Raw genomic sequence first — 17241 nt, forward strand, 5'->3', positions numbered from 1 at the left:
CGCCTAACACCTGGCAAGCACTGTTTCAACAGGTATTGAAATGCATCTCTAGCCCTAATTCCAGAGCCTCCTCACTCCACATCACACAGCCACTCCCACTGCCCTCGCCCTGCACTAACAGCATCATCTTTGGATAACCAGTCTTTCCAGGTTCATCTGAGTGGTAGCACCGGACCAAGTTTCATTCCTTTATGCCTGAATGAAGTTGCGTGGCCTTGGAAAGGCTCCACTTCAATGACACCTAGGTTCTATCTTTTGGCTCTATGGGGGTAGACGGTTGCTACATTCTTTACTTGAGCCAACAAAGTGCGTGTAAGAGCTGGTCCTGCCTGCTGCCTTCCTCACCAACACTTCTCTACAGGAGGCTCTTCGCCGGATAATATCCGGCCTAATTCCTCACCCTGTGGGAAACTTCCTGTGGAGAATGACAGGGAGCAATGGTGGATTTAAAGGACAATCTGCTCCAAGGATGATGGGCCTTGAACTGGGGGTAGAGTCTAACACCCAGTCCACAGGCTTCCAATGCTAAGGTTTTCTGTGGCTAGGCAACCAGACTTAATTTCCCAACCCAACCCCACCCCACCCACAGCCCTGTGCCCAACAGGAAGCCACGTTCAGTTACTGCAGCACTTTTATTTCTCTTTACACAATGACGTGTTGCTGGGGCCTAATGTTCTCACTGAACAGTAGAAAACCAAAATTTGTCATTTCTTAAAGAATTGAGTACAAAAACCTTACATAAATTAAAAGGATGAATACATTTACAGGTGTCGATGCAAACGTTCCCAACTCAAGGCAAGTAACAACCCATGGAGGTCAGGAGGGAAAAAACCAGAACAGAAACTGGGTCCTAAGGCTCGGACTTTCCCACCCTGTTAGACTGGCAAGAAAAGAAGTGGTAACTAGTTCAGGAACCCTTGCCAGCCTCGGGAAATCCTGGAAGTCTGCTGTTGGTTAATACCCTGCACAGATCACTACATGGTGCTCACAGAGATCCACTAGGCTGGGGACTGACTGACTTTTCCACAGATCTCCCCAGCCACCAAGTGACCGAGCCACATGAACTAAGGACTAAATCAAGATATGCACAGGGTATTAAACATATACCAAGGGAACAGTTAACTTGAATACAAGGTCAAAAATCAGCAACAAGTTCTACGATCCAGTGCTGATATCAGATACAAGCTTCAAGGACAAATTTCTTTTCAAAGGCTTATTCCAGTTTCATGAGGCTAGCATGAGGTGTGTACATTTGCCAGGGCAAATCGATACTTCAGAATCAGCTCATGCAGCAGATGCCTGGCACCTGCTCAGTCCATCTAGAAGCATTTGCGGTGGACAATGGAGGGGCCTGACTCGTCATACTCCTGCTTGCTGATCCACATCTGCTGGAAGGTGGACAGTGAGGCCAGGATGGAGCCGCCAATCCAGACTGAGTACTTGCGTTCAGGAGGAGCAATGATCTGCAGAGGAAAAAGACAGAATGAGCATTCGTGTCCTTCCTGTGGGCCCCACCTCCCAGTCATCACTGGTCCTAGGCCTGCTCAGGTGGGTCAGCCTTAATCTTACCTTAATCTTCATTGTGCTGGGAGCCAGGGCTGTGATCTCCTTCTGCATCCTGTCAGCAATGCCTGGATACATGGTGGTACCACCAGACAGCACTGTGTTGGCATACAGGTCTTTGCGGATGTCCACATCACACTTCATGATGGAGTTGAAGGTGGTCTCGTGGATGCCACAGGACTCCATGCCTAGGGAACAGAGCTCATTTAGTCACTATATTCTATGTGTCCCATCCCTTCTGAGCTAAGAGCCCTTCGGCTCCTGCATAATGTTCTGGACACCTACCCAGGAAGGAAGGCTGGAAGAGAGCCTCTGGACACCGGAAGCGCTCATTGCCAATGGTGATCACCTGCCCATCAGGCAGCTCATAACTCTTCTCCAAAGAGGAAGATGATGCAGCAGTAGCCATTTCTTGCTCAAAATCCAGGGCAACATAGCACAGCTTCTCCTTTATGTCACGAACAATTTCCCTCTCAGCAGTGGTGGTAAAGCTGTAGCCCCTTTCAGTCAGGATCTTCATGAGGTAGTCTGTCAGGTCCCGGCCAGCCAGGTCCAGACGCAAGATGGCGTGGGGAAGGGCGTAGCCCTCATAGATGGGCACTGTGTGTGTGACCCCGTCACCAGAGTCCATGACAATGCCAGTGGTACGCCCAGATGCATACAAGGAGAGCACCGCCTGAATGGCCACGTACATGGCTGGGGTATTGAAGGTTTCAAACATTATCTGCAGAGAGACAAAGAACACCTCAGTAAGTGAGTAGCAAGGACCCAGAGCCACCCACACCCTCACTCTACATGCTGCATGCCACAAATGTGATGTGTGAAGAAAAAAAGAACAGAACACAAGCAGAAACACAAACAGAAACCTGGAGGCTTCAGGGAGGAAATGCCAGGAGAGGAGGAACAGAACCCTGGAAACACCAAAGAAATGCTTGAATGTCAGGAAATGAGGCAGAACAGAAAATGACTCGTCACACTCCAAGGTAGGGGAGGCCCGGGCTCTAGCATACCTGCGTCATCTTCTCTCTGTTAGCTTTGGGGTTCAGGGGGGCCTCGGTCAGAAGCACCGGGTGCTCCTCAGGGGCCACACGCAGCTCGTTGTAGAAGGTGTGGTGCCAGATCTTCTCCATGTCGTCCCAGTTGGTGACAATGCCGTGCTCAATAGGGTACTTCAGGGTCAGAATACCCCTCTTGCTCTGGGCCTCATCACCCACGTACGAGTCTTTCTGGCCCATGCCCACCATGACACCCTACGAGAAAAGACCGGTCAGACTCGCCCCACCCACTGTGCACCCGGGACCCATAGAGAACACAAGGGAGTGCATTTCCCCCCACTAACCAACCTGGTGTCGGGGGCGCCCGACGATGGAAGGAAACACGGCCCTGGGGGCGTCGTCCCCAGCAAAGCCAGCTTTGCACATGCCGGAGCCATTGTCAATGACGAGGGCGGCGATTTCTTCTTCCATTGCGATCTATGCAAGGAAGCCACTGAATCAGCGTAGTCCTCACCCAGCCCCAAAAAGGAGTCCTCCGCTAGCGCCGAGCTACCCCGGAGAAGAGTACTTCCCCACCCCCGTCCCCAGGGCGGCTCCAGGGGCGGCGTAACCGTCCGCAACCGGCAGCCTCCCGTTCCGCCGCGTCGCGGAAGAGGTGCGCACTGCGTCGGGCCCCGCCCTGCCCCCAGCCGGATCCCGAGTCGCGGCTGCAGACCCAGGCCCACCCGCCGGGCACCCTGGGCTCCGCGGCGGTAAGGCAGGGCAAAGAGAAGAACAGGGTATACAGGGAGTCCACTGGGCCAGGCTCGGGGAAAGAAGTGAGCGGGCCGCTTACCGGCAGAGGACGGGACGACGGAGCAGCGGAAAGAAACGCAGTGTAAGCCGGCGGCGAAGTGTGAGACCGATCGCGGCCTCCCCCGCCGCTATTTAAGCGGGAGCGGGCCGCGCGCGCGGGCGGAGGCGCGCGCGGCCCCAGAACATGTCCATATATGGCGATCTTTCCAAAAGCCGGGCGCCCATTGGCCCGCCCGCCAGGGGCACGTGGGGCCCGGGCCCGCCCGCCCCTAGCCCGCGCCGCCGCCAACGGCCCCGCCCGCGCCGCCCCCGCGCGCTCGCGACCCCGGGAGGCCTGGCTCTCGCTCGCGGGGGTCTCGGCGAGTGGCTTGCGTGAGCTCGGCCCTGCCCTTCCCCGGACTGCCGCGCAGCAGGGAGGTCCCAGGTTGCGCCCCGAAACTGCCAAGCCCCGAGCGGGCCGCGCCCCGATCTGGGGTGAGTCCCGTGGCCCCCGCCCCTCTGTGAATTCTGCGCCCCGCACGCCCCCAGGAGCTTCCCATACAGGCTCGGTGTGGAGCTGGGCCGCCGCAGCGGGTGCCTGGCTGGGGACGGGCTGGCAGGGTCCCCGGGGGTCCGGGAAGCGGCCATCACATCCCAATCACGTGGGAGGGGGGTCACCAGTTCTGCCACTCCAGCCACGTCCGCGTAGGCCCCTTCACTGCAGAAGGGGTGGTCACGGGGTTGGGTACCCCTGGACATCAATGGAGGTGGTGGTGTAAGTGAGTATTGTGATATGCTGGTTTCCTTGGGGACACTGTAGGGAAACCGAGGCAAGGAAAGTCTCCCCACTTTCAGCATGGTCTAGCCCCGCCCCCCGTATGGGTCAGTTGGCGAGACTGCTCTCCATTGATTATGAAGTCCAGGTCACACTGGCTTGGGGCACAGAACGCCTAGGCCTTTGTCCCCTCCAACAGGCGTGGGGGGCGGGCATCCATCGCTGCCCTTCACCCCGTAAGACGGCTCTGGGAAACCTGTCACCCTTAGCAGGGTCGTGGCCCTACCTTCCAGTGCTCCGTTTCAATGGATGCCTGGAGGGAAAGCTGGCACTGTAGCAAACCGTGTGGAATATATTTGTAAGCTTCTGGAATTGTTCAATGTGGTGTTAAGCGGAGGGGTAGCAGTGAGGTGAGGTGAAGGTCACAGGGCACAGAGCTTGATTCTAGCAGGTGGGGGTGTGCCAGCCCCCACACTGGCGCGCTCGGTCCTACAAGGTCAGCTCCCCATCTGAGACGTGAACACGAGACTCCAGGGGACCAAACAGCCTGCCCTGCTCACCTGCGGACACAAACCCGTGCCAACACTCAGTCACCTTGTACAACATCAGGCCTAGAAAGAAGGGCGTTGGGCCTGCGAGCACCCTGATTGTATACAGAGGTGGCTGTCCAATGTGAGCAGCAGCACCCATGAGGGGGACGCGGGGCTGAACCTCCAGAAACCCCATCATCAGCTAACAGTGAAGCCTCCACTTTTAGGTGGAGGGTGGGTGGGTCCCAGGTTGTGAGAGACGTGGGGAAAGTGGAAGGTTTCGGTAAGCCCTCTCACCTAGTGACCATCTCTCACACGCCCATGGCTACCCAGGAAGTACTGCAGGGGGGCCTGGCCTCAAACCCCGGCTTTCTCTAAGGACGCCTTTGTCTGCGTGTGTGCAGAAGGCGCTGCGAGCCAGCACGGAACGGCCTTGTATGGCCGGGTTCCCTCTGACGCCGGCGGGGGCGCCTTGTCCCGCGGCGGGACCAAGGTGCGGCTCAGGTGTGCGGGTGGGGGCAGGGGTGACGGGCGGCGCGCGGCCATATTTGGCGATTTGGACCCGCGCTCCGCCCGCCGCCGGGAGGCCAGTGGCCGCCCTGAGTCACGGGGGCGGACGTAACGGACGGGGCGCCTGGCCGCGCTCCTCGCCTTATTTAGTCAAGCAGGCTACCCATTGGCCCGCGGGACAAAGGCGGTCCCGGCCGGTGCGCGCGGAGACCCTCGGCTGTGCGCTTGGGCTCAGAGGCGCAGCCCTCCCAGGAGACGGTGGGGGAGGGGTAGCCCCGCCGGAGCGGAGCCGCAGCCCGGCCTCCTAACGCTGTGCACGGGAAGGAGGCGCTGTGATTTGTCTTATTTTGCAACTGGGCAGTGTGAGGCCTCGCCCAAGGTCAGGTCGGGGCCGTTCTTGCCTGCTATGGAAGTTGGCAGCCCCACCCCTCTTGGAGCAGGAATTGAGAATGCCGGGCTTCTGTGAGCCTGCAGGCCAGGGGCAGCGATTGCAGGTCCGCCAGAAGTGGGCGTGTCTCCCGTTGTATAGAAAGACTCAGTCGAGAGAAATGAAAAAAAATTTCTTTCCTCTGCTGGCTTTGGTCAGTTTTTATTGTGACGTCGATGCATCTTATTTCACATTCCATTCATTTGATGATAAGAAAACTGCAGCTGAAGAGGTGAAGCGTTAGGGAGATTTAATGCAGGCCGGCTCCACCCTTAACATTCTCCCAGGCGTTCACAGGAACCTGTCAGTTCCTTCTCCCTGCGGCCACTTCGGATATTCCCCGGTCTCCTGGTCACCTCTGTACTTGGTACCCGATTCTCCAGCAATGCTCCACCCACCTAAGCACTTCCAAACCTACTTCCTCCAAAGTGGCTGACTGGCTTCTTGTTAGGCAAATGCAACAAAATTTTGCATTTTGCCTCTACACTTGGTCTCTGCTATTCCTGCTGGGTGGGGGGTTGTCAACCTAATCTTGGAAAAGAAGAGACTGAAAAGGCTGTGAAGACTCAGGTCAGGTTTGGAAAATATACCAAGGTGAGCCTTGGTAAGGGTGAGCTAACATTACAGTGTAATGGGTGAACGCTTCTGATGTCTTTGAAACTTTTCTATAAGCCTAAAAGCCCATAATAAAAAGGGGATGTAGAAGTCTGAGGAAACCAAAATCTAAATATCCTGAGTCCATGTTCCTGTCCAGGCCTCTTCGGACACATCATATGCAAGTGGGGATGTCTTGTCTGTCCAGTGCCAGGAGGCACAGGACTGGCCTTTCCAGTGGAAGGAAGGCAGTGAACTGAGGGTGAGACTGAGCCAGCCTCCGGTGGCAGAACCCAGGGCACATTACAAACAGGAAGGTCAAGGTTCTGCTGGCCACACCACATGAAACACAGAATATTGGGCAATGGAGAGCCTCCCCGCCCTTGGGTCGGACATCTGCCCAGCATCTGCCCATGCTGTCCCAGCAACTTAGTGCATCTGTGTCAGACCAGAGGCTCTTCTAGGTAGGATTTCCTGCCTGGGCCTTGGCCTGCTCTCAAGGATCCGCTTGCCCCCAGCCAGCTGAGGCCCCAGAAAGAATAATTCAACCTCAGCCCAAGCCATGGTGGCCCAAGCTGGGTGTGGTGGCCCGCACCTTTGATTCCATTACCACTGCAGCAGAGGAAGGCAGATAGATCTCTGTGAGTTCAAAGCCAGCCTAGTCTACACAGTGACTTCCAGAACTGCCCAGGCTACATAGAGAAAACTGTCTCAAAAAAGAAAATGGCTCTCCCCCAAGGGCCTTGCTCCCTGTTGTCCCCACAACAAACAGCTCCATAGCCCGGTGAAGGGGGGGGGGGGTGTCGTCTGTTCAACACTGCAGTTGTGAAATGTGGTGTGGTATATGTTCCCGGAAAGGGCAGACTGCCTCCTCCTGAGAGGCACTTCCTAAAGCTGATGTGCCCCTTGCAATTCTTTTTTTTTTTTTTTTTCCTTTTTCTTTTTTTCGGAGCTGGGGACCGAACCCAGGGCCTTGCGTTTGCTAGGCAAGCGCTCTACCACTGAGCTAAATCCCCAACCCCGGTAGCACATGCCCCTTGCAATTCTTATTCTCAGTACAATACCCCCTTTCTGCACAACAAAAGAGACCCCTAGACCTCTGACCAGACACAGTTGTCTGTTCCTGCTTCTCTGTTGCTCCTGTCTCCTCTGTTGCCTCAAGCTCTGAGCCACTCCCTCTCTGCTCACTGCACCTTGGCTTCACTGACTAGCTTCCACCTAACTTACCTAACTACCCCCACCGCCAGGCCCATCAACTCGAGGCTTCTGGTTATACCCACTGAGTAACCACAGAAACTCTGTCCTTGATGAAGCTGGACACCCGTGTACATGTCGGGAAGCCAGAGAGAGAGAGGGAAGGTTTCCCAGCTCTGGAGAAGGAGGCAGAAGTGAAAAGACCTGACCAACCAAGAAAGTGGAGCAGATTCAGTTCCCACATCCATCCTGACCCCCAAATGCAGGGTTTGGAGAAAGAGAATCCTATTCTCCATTCTTCCCTTTTCCTATTCCATGTTCGTCAGTTCTAGAGATCCCAGACAGGCAAGTAACAGCTACCTAGCTGCGGGCTCCAGGGGACAGGACAGGGAAACACACGGGTTAGCCAGGGGACAGGACAGGGAAACACACGGGTTATCTGTATCTCCTGCTTTATCGACTGGCTGCAGGGAGTAGCCTACAGTTAGTGTGGGTCAGTGTACCGCCCTCAGGAGGTGGGCGGAACATCTGGGAGCCAGGTCAGGGCTGGACAAGGGCAGAATGCTATTGCTCTGGAGGTCCTGTGCCCTGCCACTACCCCACCTGCTACAGCCAGTGTGCACTAAAGGAGGTAGGCAGAGACTAGGCTGGAGTTCTGCGGATCACTCTGACCCTCCCCAGGACCGGGTGGTCAGGGTGGAAGGTGTGATCCGGGTAAGTTCAGTGGAAGTGTCGTCTGGGTTGTCCCAGCTTGCACTAGCAGGCCACTGTGATACTGTGCAGACCATTCCCCTCCAAGTCTCTCGACACCTGCATCCTCGGAGTCGAGTCCACCCACGCTCCACTTCGCCCATTGGGTCAGCACTGGTATATAAGGCTGTCTTCAGAGGGCGCAGTTAGCCTCGGAAGAAAGGAAAACCAGTGGGGTGGGTGAGCAGGAGTGCAGGAAAGCCACCTCAAACTTCAGGCAGGAGGAAAGAGCCACCTGCTCCGGCTTTCCTTCCCCTTCCTGAGATCTAAGCCTGGGGCGGAATAGGAGAATGCAGGACGAGTACTATAAGCGCAGCGTCTCAGGTGGTCCGGCGCTGGGGCGGTGACCTGGGGGGTTCAAGCCTGAATACAGGGCCCAGCAGATGGCGCCCCTGGCATAGGCCCTGCGGAAGGCAGATCAGTGGCGGCCAGTGTCATTCTCTTGTGGACCGCCAGGTGGGTCCTGCTCCTGCCACTTAGTGAGGAGGAGTGCAGCGCACCTGCGGTTCCAAGTCCTCCTCACCTCAAAGGCCAAGTGGGACCAAGAAACTCCTAACAAGGCATGGCTAGGGCGGACCCCCGCTGAGTCATCTCTGGTAGGGGAACCCAGGCAGGACTGTGGCCAAGCAGCGGGTGACCTCAGCTGGTGCTGACGCACGGGGAGAGGTGGGGCTGGAGCAGCCAGCACCCAGAACAACAGATGAGGAAAGAACAGATTCACTGCCAGATAGAACCAGCCCGTCGGATGTCCGGGAGCAAATACTCTGAGAGACCCCAAAGTACAGACAATGCATGACTTGGTGTGTCTGTTTACTATTATAGGAGGTGTCACTGGGTCATACCATCACCGAGCCACCTAACTATCATTTCTGAGAAAAGGAAAAGGGTGGATCTGAGTAGAGAAGGTAGGTGCAGGTCACAGAACAGGAAGTGGCTCAGATTCAGGGTTAGGACTAAGGCCTCACCCGCCAAGAGTCAAAGGTTTTTTTTTTTTTTTTTTTTTTTTTTGATTCCAGCTCTTTAACTTTTTTGTTTTTTGGGACCAGGCTTTGCTATGCAGTTGCTCTGTAGACTAGGCTGGCCACAGTCATATTAAGCATTACAGTCCACACCACCCCTCATCATCGTCCTGTTTCCAGAGAGAGGGTTTCCTGTGTAGCCCTGGCTGTCCTGGAACTTGCTCTGTAGACCAGGCTGGCATCAAACTCAGAGATCCGCCTGCCTCTGCCTCCTCAGTGCTGCGATTACAGGTGTGCACCACCACATAGGGCCTGAAAGTTTTCATGTTTAAGCCTTATTTTGATGTAATGTCAAACATCACTGTTTTAAACACGTAACTAACAGCTTAGGTTCCCTGTCTCTTGTCATTTCTAAGCCATATACAGGGTGGCCCAGGCAGGCACACCTTACAGCACCCCACCTTACAGCACAGTGGTCCAGAAACCGCCCGTCTGCTATGACACTTGTCCAATAGTATTCTCGAGCACTTTTTATAGATAGAACCCAGGATCCTTGTATTTTATTGTCCTAAGCACTCATACTTTTAATTCCCGCAACCTCTCATTCTGTGACTATTCATAAAGTTAACTACAGGTGATGAGGCTGCAGCAGGTAGCCAGTGCCAAGACGGAGAGATGAGTCAGCAGTTGGGAGTTCCTCGATGCTTTTCCGGAGGATCTGAGTTTAACGGCCATCACTCATCCTGGGAGACGTACAACTAACTTCCTGTTACAACAGCTCTGGATCTGATGCCCAGCTCTGACTCAGGCACCTCTGCACATACAGCACACACATGCACGCACACACACCACAACCTTTTACATGGAGAACAAGCCAGTGAGCAACACTCCACGACTTCTGCTTTGTTTTCTGCCCTTCAGGTTCCTTCCTTGATCCCTGCCCTGACTTCTCTAAATAATGGCCTACAAGTTGTGAGATGAAATAAGTCCCTCCCTCCCCAAGTTGCTTTTGGTCATTGTACCGGTTGGTTCTGTGTGTCAACTTGACACAAGCTGGAGTTATCACAGAGCAAGGAGCCTCCCTTGAGGAAATGCCTCCATGAGACCCAGCTGTAAGGCATTTTCTCAATTAGTGATCAAGGGGGGAGGACCCAGCCCATTGTGGGTGGTGCCATCCCTGGGCTAGTGGTCCTGGGTTCTTTAAGAGAGAAGGCTGATCAAGCCAGGGGAAGGAAGCCAGTAAGTAACATCCCTCCATGGCCTCTGCATCAGCTCCTGCTTCCTGACCTTCGTGAGTTCCTGTACTGACTTCCTTTGGTGATGAACAGCAGTGTGGAAGTGTGAGCTGAATAAACCCTTTCCTCCCCAACTTGCTTCTCAGTCCTGATGTTTGTGCAGGAATAGAAACCCTGACTACGACACTCATGTTCTTTATCACAGCAGTAAAAACCCAACTAAGACACATGGATTGCAGCATAACAAGTGCCTATCATCCCAGCCCTTGGGAAGTGGAGATACGGAGAGATCCCTGGGGCTTGCTGACTAAACCAGCCTATCTGAATCACTGAGCTCCAGGTGAAAGGCCCTGTCTCAAAAGTAATGTGGGAGCCGAGGAGCTGGCTCATCAGGGAAGGCATCTACTGTGAGCAAGTGAAAGTCTGTTGACCTGAGCTTGATCCACAGAACCCACATAGAGGTGGAAGGAGAGAACCGAGTCCACAAAGTTGTCCTCGGATTTGCACAAAGGCATAGGAAGTCAATGAGTGAGTAAATAACTTACAGGGATGACGGAGTGCGATCGAAAGGTACCCTTCACGAAAAGTTTACACACACTGAAAGTGGTGTGAGGAGGGTCAGGCGAGTTCTTGGAGGGTGTGCTGAGCTCTGCTGCTGTGTCTGGGCACGTCTGGGCCTATGTGTGACTCGGAATGGTAAGATCATCAGAGATGAGCGCTAAGGCAGAGACTGCCTTGGCCCCCTCGTGTTGAAGGCTCACAGTTGTCCACTCAGGTATGTGTGTATCACCGTCTTGTCCTTAGTGAGTCCTACACATTCTGGGATTCAGTCTCAGATGTCTGGTGTTTCCTCCTTCCCTGAGGTTTGAACTTTGAGGGATCTGAGGGATGGCCTAGTGGTCACAGACTTCCTGTGACACCTTCTGTTCCTCTTGGAGACACTTGACCTTATGGAGCCTTGGATTTTCTGACGTGACAGAACCCTGTGCTCTTCCTGGTCTCAGCTTGTGAGGCATTATGGTTTCACAAATGATGGGAGATACCATGGCTTGTGTTTGTGAAAGGCACTGGGGTGGTCACGGAGTGACACACGTGAGACGCTTCAGTCACTTTCCATACCCTGAAGGCACTGGGGATCAATCCCAAGGGCCTCATGACCAACAGGTAAAAAAAGGCTCTGTCACTGAAAGACAGCAACTCCAGAAACAGGTATTTTAGCCAGGCCTGTCTTTACATGCCTGTGATTGCAACCGTGGGAGGCTGAGGCAGGAGGATCTTGAGTTAGAGGCTAGCCTATGCAACACAGAGAAATCCTGTCTTCAAACAACAAAAAAGGAAAGAGCAAGGTGTGGGGGAGAAGGGTACATGGGAGGGTTTGGCGGGAGGATAGGGGTGGAAGAGGTGATGCTATTTTTATATTATGACTGAAAAATAAAGGAAAACAGGAACAAAAAGATTGCAGGTGCTTCAGTGTACCCCTGCACCTGAGCGCCTTTGGGGAGCCCTGTGCCTAGGCAGTGAGCCCTGACGGGTCTTCAGTGAGCTCTGTGCCTAGGCTGGGGTCAGGTAGGTTGTGGGGGAGGAGTGGGAGAGATGAGGTGGTCACTGTGCAGTTAAAAACTCTCTCCCCTAGCTCTTCTTTCTAACATAACCCGTTGAGTGGAGCCTGTTACCCTAAACCAGGCCTCAGTAAGTGAACCTGGGCAGAGTAAGCGAAGCGAGGCCCCTCCCCCTCTGCTGTGTGTAAGTGGAACTGCAAACAGTCTAACATGAAAAATTGATTCAAGGGCCCAGGGAGGGAGTCCAGCAGGAGGTGGGGCCTTGGGCCTCTGCCAAACCAGACTCTGGGCAGAGGAAGGAGCCCTGAAGGGGATGAGGAAATCAAGGTTGTGGCCTGTGCTGGGCAGCATGGTGCCTCTTTGCAGGCCCAAGGAGGCTGGGAGGCCAGGAAGGAGCGTCTGGCTATAGAGATCTGAAGCTTAGCAACAGCTGAGGGGTGGGCTGGGAGCATCTCTGGGAGGCGAGAGTAGTGGGGTTTCCTGGCTTCTCCAAAGGCCTGTGAAAGGTCAGCCTTTGGCCACAGGCCTGCTCAGCTGTTTCCCAGTTTCTAAGACTCTGGGCTGGCGAGGAGGGAATCCCCATCCCTGCACTCACAAACCTGTGCCAGTGCACACCACCAGCATCAGTGCTGCTGGGCCCTGAACGTGGCCCACGTGTTGGTTGCCATGGTAGCAGCTACATGCTGGCAGAGGGCCCAGGTTGGGCTAATCTAGATGGAGGTGAGGGAAAATCATCTGTGTTTGGGGCACTACTAGCATTATTGGAAGCCAGCTTGGGGGATAGGGCAAAGGGGCCTTTTAAGGAGACCTGTCCTTAGCAATCTGAGAACATTTTCCAAGAGATGGGTGTGTAGTGGACACTTTGAGTCTGGGCCTTTAGGGCACTCTTGCTCTTGCTCCCAGCTGGACTTACTGAGAAGGGCGTCAACTCAGCCCCAAGCCTTGCTGGAACCAGTCTAACCCTGAGGGGGTCCTAGCCTTTTAGACCCAGCTGTGGTTAGAATGGCCCACTGCTGTGTCCACTCAGAGTGGGCTGTTCTCCTGAGTAACGGTTGGGTTGGGATATTGCTCACCCAAATGGCCTCTCAAAGTCCATTAAAGGTGCTCCTCCCCCAAGACATACATGTGTTGAAGTTGGTGCCTCAGGTAGCTTGGCATCTGTACTTAGACGCTAGCTACAGTAGCATCAGACAGTCATACTTTGGGCATCCCGTCTTCCCCTCTGGTTCATGGGGGTAAAGAACCCTCAAGTGGAGCTGACTTTAGATGTCCCCGCGTGCAGCCTGGACAGCCACGGTGGCACACATGTCCCCGGGTGCAGCCTGGACAGCCACGGTGGCACACATGTCCCCGGGTGCGGCCTGGACAGCCACCGTGGCACACATCTATTTGTGCACCCATAATAGAGAGAGGTGGCTTTCTGCCATCTGAGTACCCTGTAGATGGACAGAGGGCCCAGCCTGCCATAGACTTGTGTGTAGCTGGGCAGGGGATCCTCTAAGTGGTGTACAGCCTGACTGTTGTGCCAGCATCCAGAAGTGGGTGCTGGGGCTTGTGCTAGAGTAGCATCTTCAGAGGCTGAGCTGAGTCTCCAGGGGACCACAACAGCTCATCCTGGCCCCTTTCGCTGTGAACCTTCACACAAACACTCCATATGAAGACCTGTCTACAGTATTACAACTTTCCACAGAGCTGTAGCTCGTTACACAGGAACCAGACAAAATGCCCATCATACAGGGGAAGCGTCTATTTTGTGGTAGAGCTCCTGATGGGATCTGGAAGGGAAAGACCCTGGTGCGCCACAGCTTGGAGACTGCAGTGGAGAGACCCAGGAAAGCTGCCTCCTGCCAAGGCGTACCCTGAAGCCCAGCAGGCCCTCATATTGCAAATGTCATTGCCAATGTCAATAGCCCTGTTCTACCTGGGGCTGTTGTGGGGAAGTGTCCCAAAACTGAGTAGCCATCGACACCTCTGGCTCTATTTCCAACAGCCTGTCCAGAGCCAGGGCACTTAGCGCCTGGCGGCCAGGCCTTCTCCTGCTAGGTATCTGATGCTGGTGAACCCTGCCAGCACCAGTCAAGCTAATGAAGCCATTATGCCAATCAGAAGGACTAGACTCTCAGGGCTCTTAAGCAGTCTGGCTAGATGGGGTTAGGGAACCATGGGCATAGTTGACCCTCAGGCTCTCCCCTGAGAGACCAACCTAATCAGATCCTTGGTACCTGACGGGGGCTGCTCCAAGCTTGGAACACTTTTTAGTATGGACGCCACCCTGGCAACTGGGGCTTTTGCACGGACATCATACTCCCCACCCCCCACTGTATCTCTAAGGCAGTACTTGACACACAACCTGACTACACTTTCTGATGGGGCCTCATACATGTGCGTGGGTCACAATTTGAATAAAGCTGTCCTGCAGGGAAAGATGACAGCAATAGGGTTAGCGCGTGACAATATGTCATGGGTCCTACTGTGAGCCCTCTATTGGGGAAAGTTCCTCTTACTTCCTCAGCGTCTTCAGATGCTTGGATGGACCTACCTCACCCTCTGCATTCTCCCTTAATGTAGACCTCTGTGCCAGTCTGGCCATGTACAAGTCCCCTACCATAGCCACTTGAGGGATGACGGGCACGGGACAAGGGAAAGAAGACTGGGGCCATGACTGGAAGCAGTCCACATTCTCCTGTTACTGTCCCTCAGGAGGGCCTTCCCCTGTGGTCAGTCGCACACTGTTATGAGGAAGAAGACACCAATTCTGGCTCAGGCCCATGATGGACAGCTCCGGTTTCCTGCTTGGCTCTGGTCCCCTGAGGCAGGTGCAGGGTAAAACTGAGCAGGGCTGCGGAAGCTCCCTGTCAGGCTCAGGATGAAGAGGGTACAGCCGGGTGGTCCCAGAGGTAAGAGGTCAGGGGTCAGGTGTGGCTGGCTTCCAGCATCTCCTAAACCGTACCACCCAGCCCTGAGCTCCCCACACAGAAGGGAAGAGCATCATGCCCCAAGAGATGGCAGGGAACACATGGTATACCTTGATTCTTTGCCTGCTACACGGGTGTGAGCATCACCTGGTTGCCCTAGCAGACCATGTGAGGCTGCTCTTTCCAAACCTAGGGGACCAGGAACAGCAGCGTATCTGCCTCCACACTGCCATCCCTGCTCAGGTCAAGGTGTCCCAGCTTCACTGCTGGCCCTTACTGCTGCCTCCCCAGCCCACGGCCTTGGGGCAGACGTGTCAAGCTCAGGGCCACACAAAAAGGTAGGAACTGTGTGGCCAGGGGGATAGGCCAGGATGCTGCTGTATGCTACGGGGGCCATTTTGCTCCTGGTGGCAGGAATCAGAGAAGCAGTAACTGGATCCTGTAGAGGATCTGGCGGGCTACTGAGGGTGGAGGGCTGCGTTCAGATCAGGTTGCCACCCTGCTGTGAGTTTTCCACTGGGCTGCTTTTTCTACCTTGGGAAAGAGCTGGGCTGGACTCAGGGTCTAAGCCGGGTACTGGGAGGCCCTGAAGCAATAGGGCAGCAAGGAGAGAGGCTGAGAGCTGTGGGATCTACAGTATGTAGGGCATAGCACCCAGGTAGCCGTGGGTGAGGACAAGGAGGTGGTCAACCTTGCTCCTGTCCTGCTGGCCATCAACTCTGGACTTGGTGCTATCCAGGAGCCACTGAAATCCAAGCTGGGGGTAAGGCAAGGTGGCTACTGCTCCTAAGCCAGTGCCTTTCTGATCCGCCCCCCCTCACCCGCCCTCCGGGCTCCCTGCTGGTCATGTAAGATCTGCCTGAGTGGCCGAGGCCACAAGACAGAGGGAGCTGACTCTGAGGCAGGGAGTGTCCATGTTGCTGGCTAGGCTTGGGAGCCAAGGGCCAGATAAACAGATCTGGGCCTCAGGGGGGGCTACAGGCCCCCTGAACACTCAGAGAGAGCTCCCTGGACCCCTGAAGCAACTTGGCTAGTCTCAAAGATGCCAACCAACGGCTTGCACCAGGTGCTGAAGATCCAGTTTGGCCTTGTGAACGATGCCGACCGCTACCTCACGGCTGAGAGCTTTGGCTTCAAGGTCAACGCTTCCGCAGCCAGCCTCAAGAGGAAGCAGATATGGGTCCTGGAGCCTGACCCAGGGCAGGGCACTGCTGTGCTGTTTCGCAGCAGCCACCTAGGCCGCTACCTGTCGGCAGAAGAAGATGGGCGCGTGGCCTGTGAGATGGATCACCCGGGCCGTGACTGTCGCTTCTTGGTCTTGCCGCAGCCTGACGGGCGCTGGGTGCTGCAGTCAGAGCCACACGGCCGCTTCTTTGGTGGCGTTGAGGACCGACTGTCCTGCTTTGCTACGGCCATCTCCCCGGCAGAGCTGTGGACCGTACACCTGGCCATCCACCCACAGGCTCACTTGCTGAGTGTGAGCCGCCGGCGCTACGTGCACCTGTGCCTTCAGGAGGACGAGATGGCGGCAGATGGTGACATGCCGTGGGGTGTGGACGCACTGCTCACCCTCATTTTCCAGAGCAGGCGGTACTGCCTCAAGTCTTATGACAGCCGCTACCTTCGAAGTGATGGCCGCCTTGTCTGGGAGCCTGAAGCCCATGCCTGCTACACACTGGAGTTCAAGGCAGGCAAGCTGGCCTTCAAGGACTGTGACGGCCGATACCTGGCACCTGTGGGGCCTGCCGGCACGCTTAAGGCTGGCCGAAACACGAGGCCCGGCAAGGATGAACTCTTCGACCTGGAGCAGAGTCACCCACAGGTGGTACTGGTAGCTGCCAACCACCGCTACGTCTCTGTGAGGCAAGGTAGGGTAGGGCAGTCTCTGTGAGGCAAGGTAGGGCAGCTGATGCTGTGTTGTATGTGCATGTGTGTACACACCTGCCACGTGCTGGGTTGGTGGGGCTCTCCTTCAGAGATGGGTGTTTCTGCACACAGTGTGAGGATGACGGCTTCAGAGGAGTCGTCATCACTCTCTGGACATCTGGAGAATGTCAGCCGAATGTGGTGCCTGCTAGACTGCACATGTCTCTAAGGCTGGAGAGGTACAGTGAGGCAAAGACAGAATATGGGGGCAGTGGGAGGGTGGGAAGCAGGCTGGGTGGCACCTTTGCTCTTGTGCCACTCCACTTTCTCATCTTTGGGGGGAAATAAGGAAGGGATGAGGGCAGGGCATAGACATAGCAGTATCATATGCTCAACCAGTGGGAACCCTGTGGGGACACCCCTCCCCCCACAGGAATGAGACTTCACTGTTATCCTCAATGTTAGACATGGCTAAGGCAACCTTGCATAGGACCTGTGCCTCTAAGGAGAAGGTGCCATTTCTACCTCTGGGGTGTGGCTTGTTTTTTGTTGTCTCCTGGCCACTGGTCACTTGTGTGACACCTGAGCAGTCTGA

At 55.2% G+C, this 17241-nt stretch overlaps 2 protein-coding genes and 1 long non-coding RNA gene across 6 annotated transcripts in view; 2 read left to right on the forward strand and 1 right to left on the reverse strand.

Annotated features, from left to right (window-relative positions):
* Positions 1–613: 613 nt before the first annotated feature.
* On the reverse strand, positions 614–3461 carry Actg1 (actin, gamma 1). Of its 2 annotated transcripts, XR_015630453.1 has the most exons (7): positions 3394–3458; positions 2907–3035; positions 2574–2813; positions 1849–2287; positions 1570–1751; positions 1108–1463; positions 614–962 (listed from the first exon to the last, which is right to left on the reverse strand). XR_015630453.1 is itself a non-coding variant. In NM_001127449.1 (6 exons), the coding sequence occupies exons 2-6, from the start codon at positions 3027–3029 to the stop codon at positions 1320–1322; spliced, it is 1128 nt and encodes a 375-aa protein (NP_001120921.1). In that variant the 5' UTR covers positions 3030–3035; positions 3394–3461; the 3' UTR covers positions 619–1319. The 2 variants fall into 2 exon arrangements, 1 of the variants encoding a protein (NP_001120921.1); NM_001127449.1 differs by having other exon boundaries at positions 619–1463; positions 3394–3461.
* An 84-nt stretch (positions 3462–3545) lies between these two features.
* Fscn2 (fascin actin-bundling protein 2, retinal) overlaps positions 3546–17241 on the forward strand; it is a 21906-nt gene continuing 8210 nt past the window's right edge. Inside the window, exon 1 of one of the 3 annotated variants that reach the window (XM_087572595.1) lies at positions 3546–3827. In XM_087572595.1, the coding sequence (XP_087428721.1) occupies positions 3548–3827 (280 nt within the window). In that variant the 5' untranslated portion in view covers positions 3546–3547. Of the gene's footprint in view, positions 3828–13603; positions 16649–17241 lie in introns of those variants that run through there. The other 2 variants (XM_087572596.1, NM_001107072.1) reach the window with 2 other exon arrangements.
* LOC148003215 (uncharacterized) lies at positions 8835–10440 on the forward strand. The gene is made up of 2 exons (XR_015632343.1): positions 8835–9017; positions 9696–10440. It is a non-coding gene; the product is annotated as an uncharacterized LOC148003215 (long non-coding RNA).

Source organism: Rattus norvegicus, chromosome 10, assembly GCF_021556685.1.
Source record: "Rattus norvegicus strain SHRSP/BbbUtx chromosome 10, alternate assembly SHRSP_T2T, whole genome shotgun sequence".
NCBI classification, from domain to species: domain Eukaryota; kingdom Metazoa; phylum Chordata; class Mammalia; order Rodentia; family Muridae; genus Rattus; species Rattus norvegicus.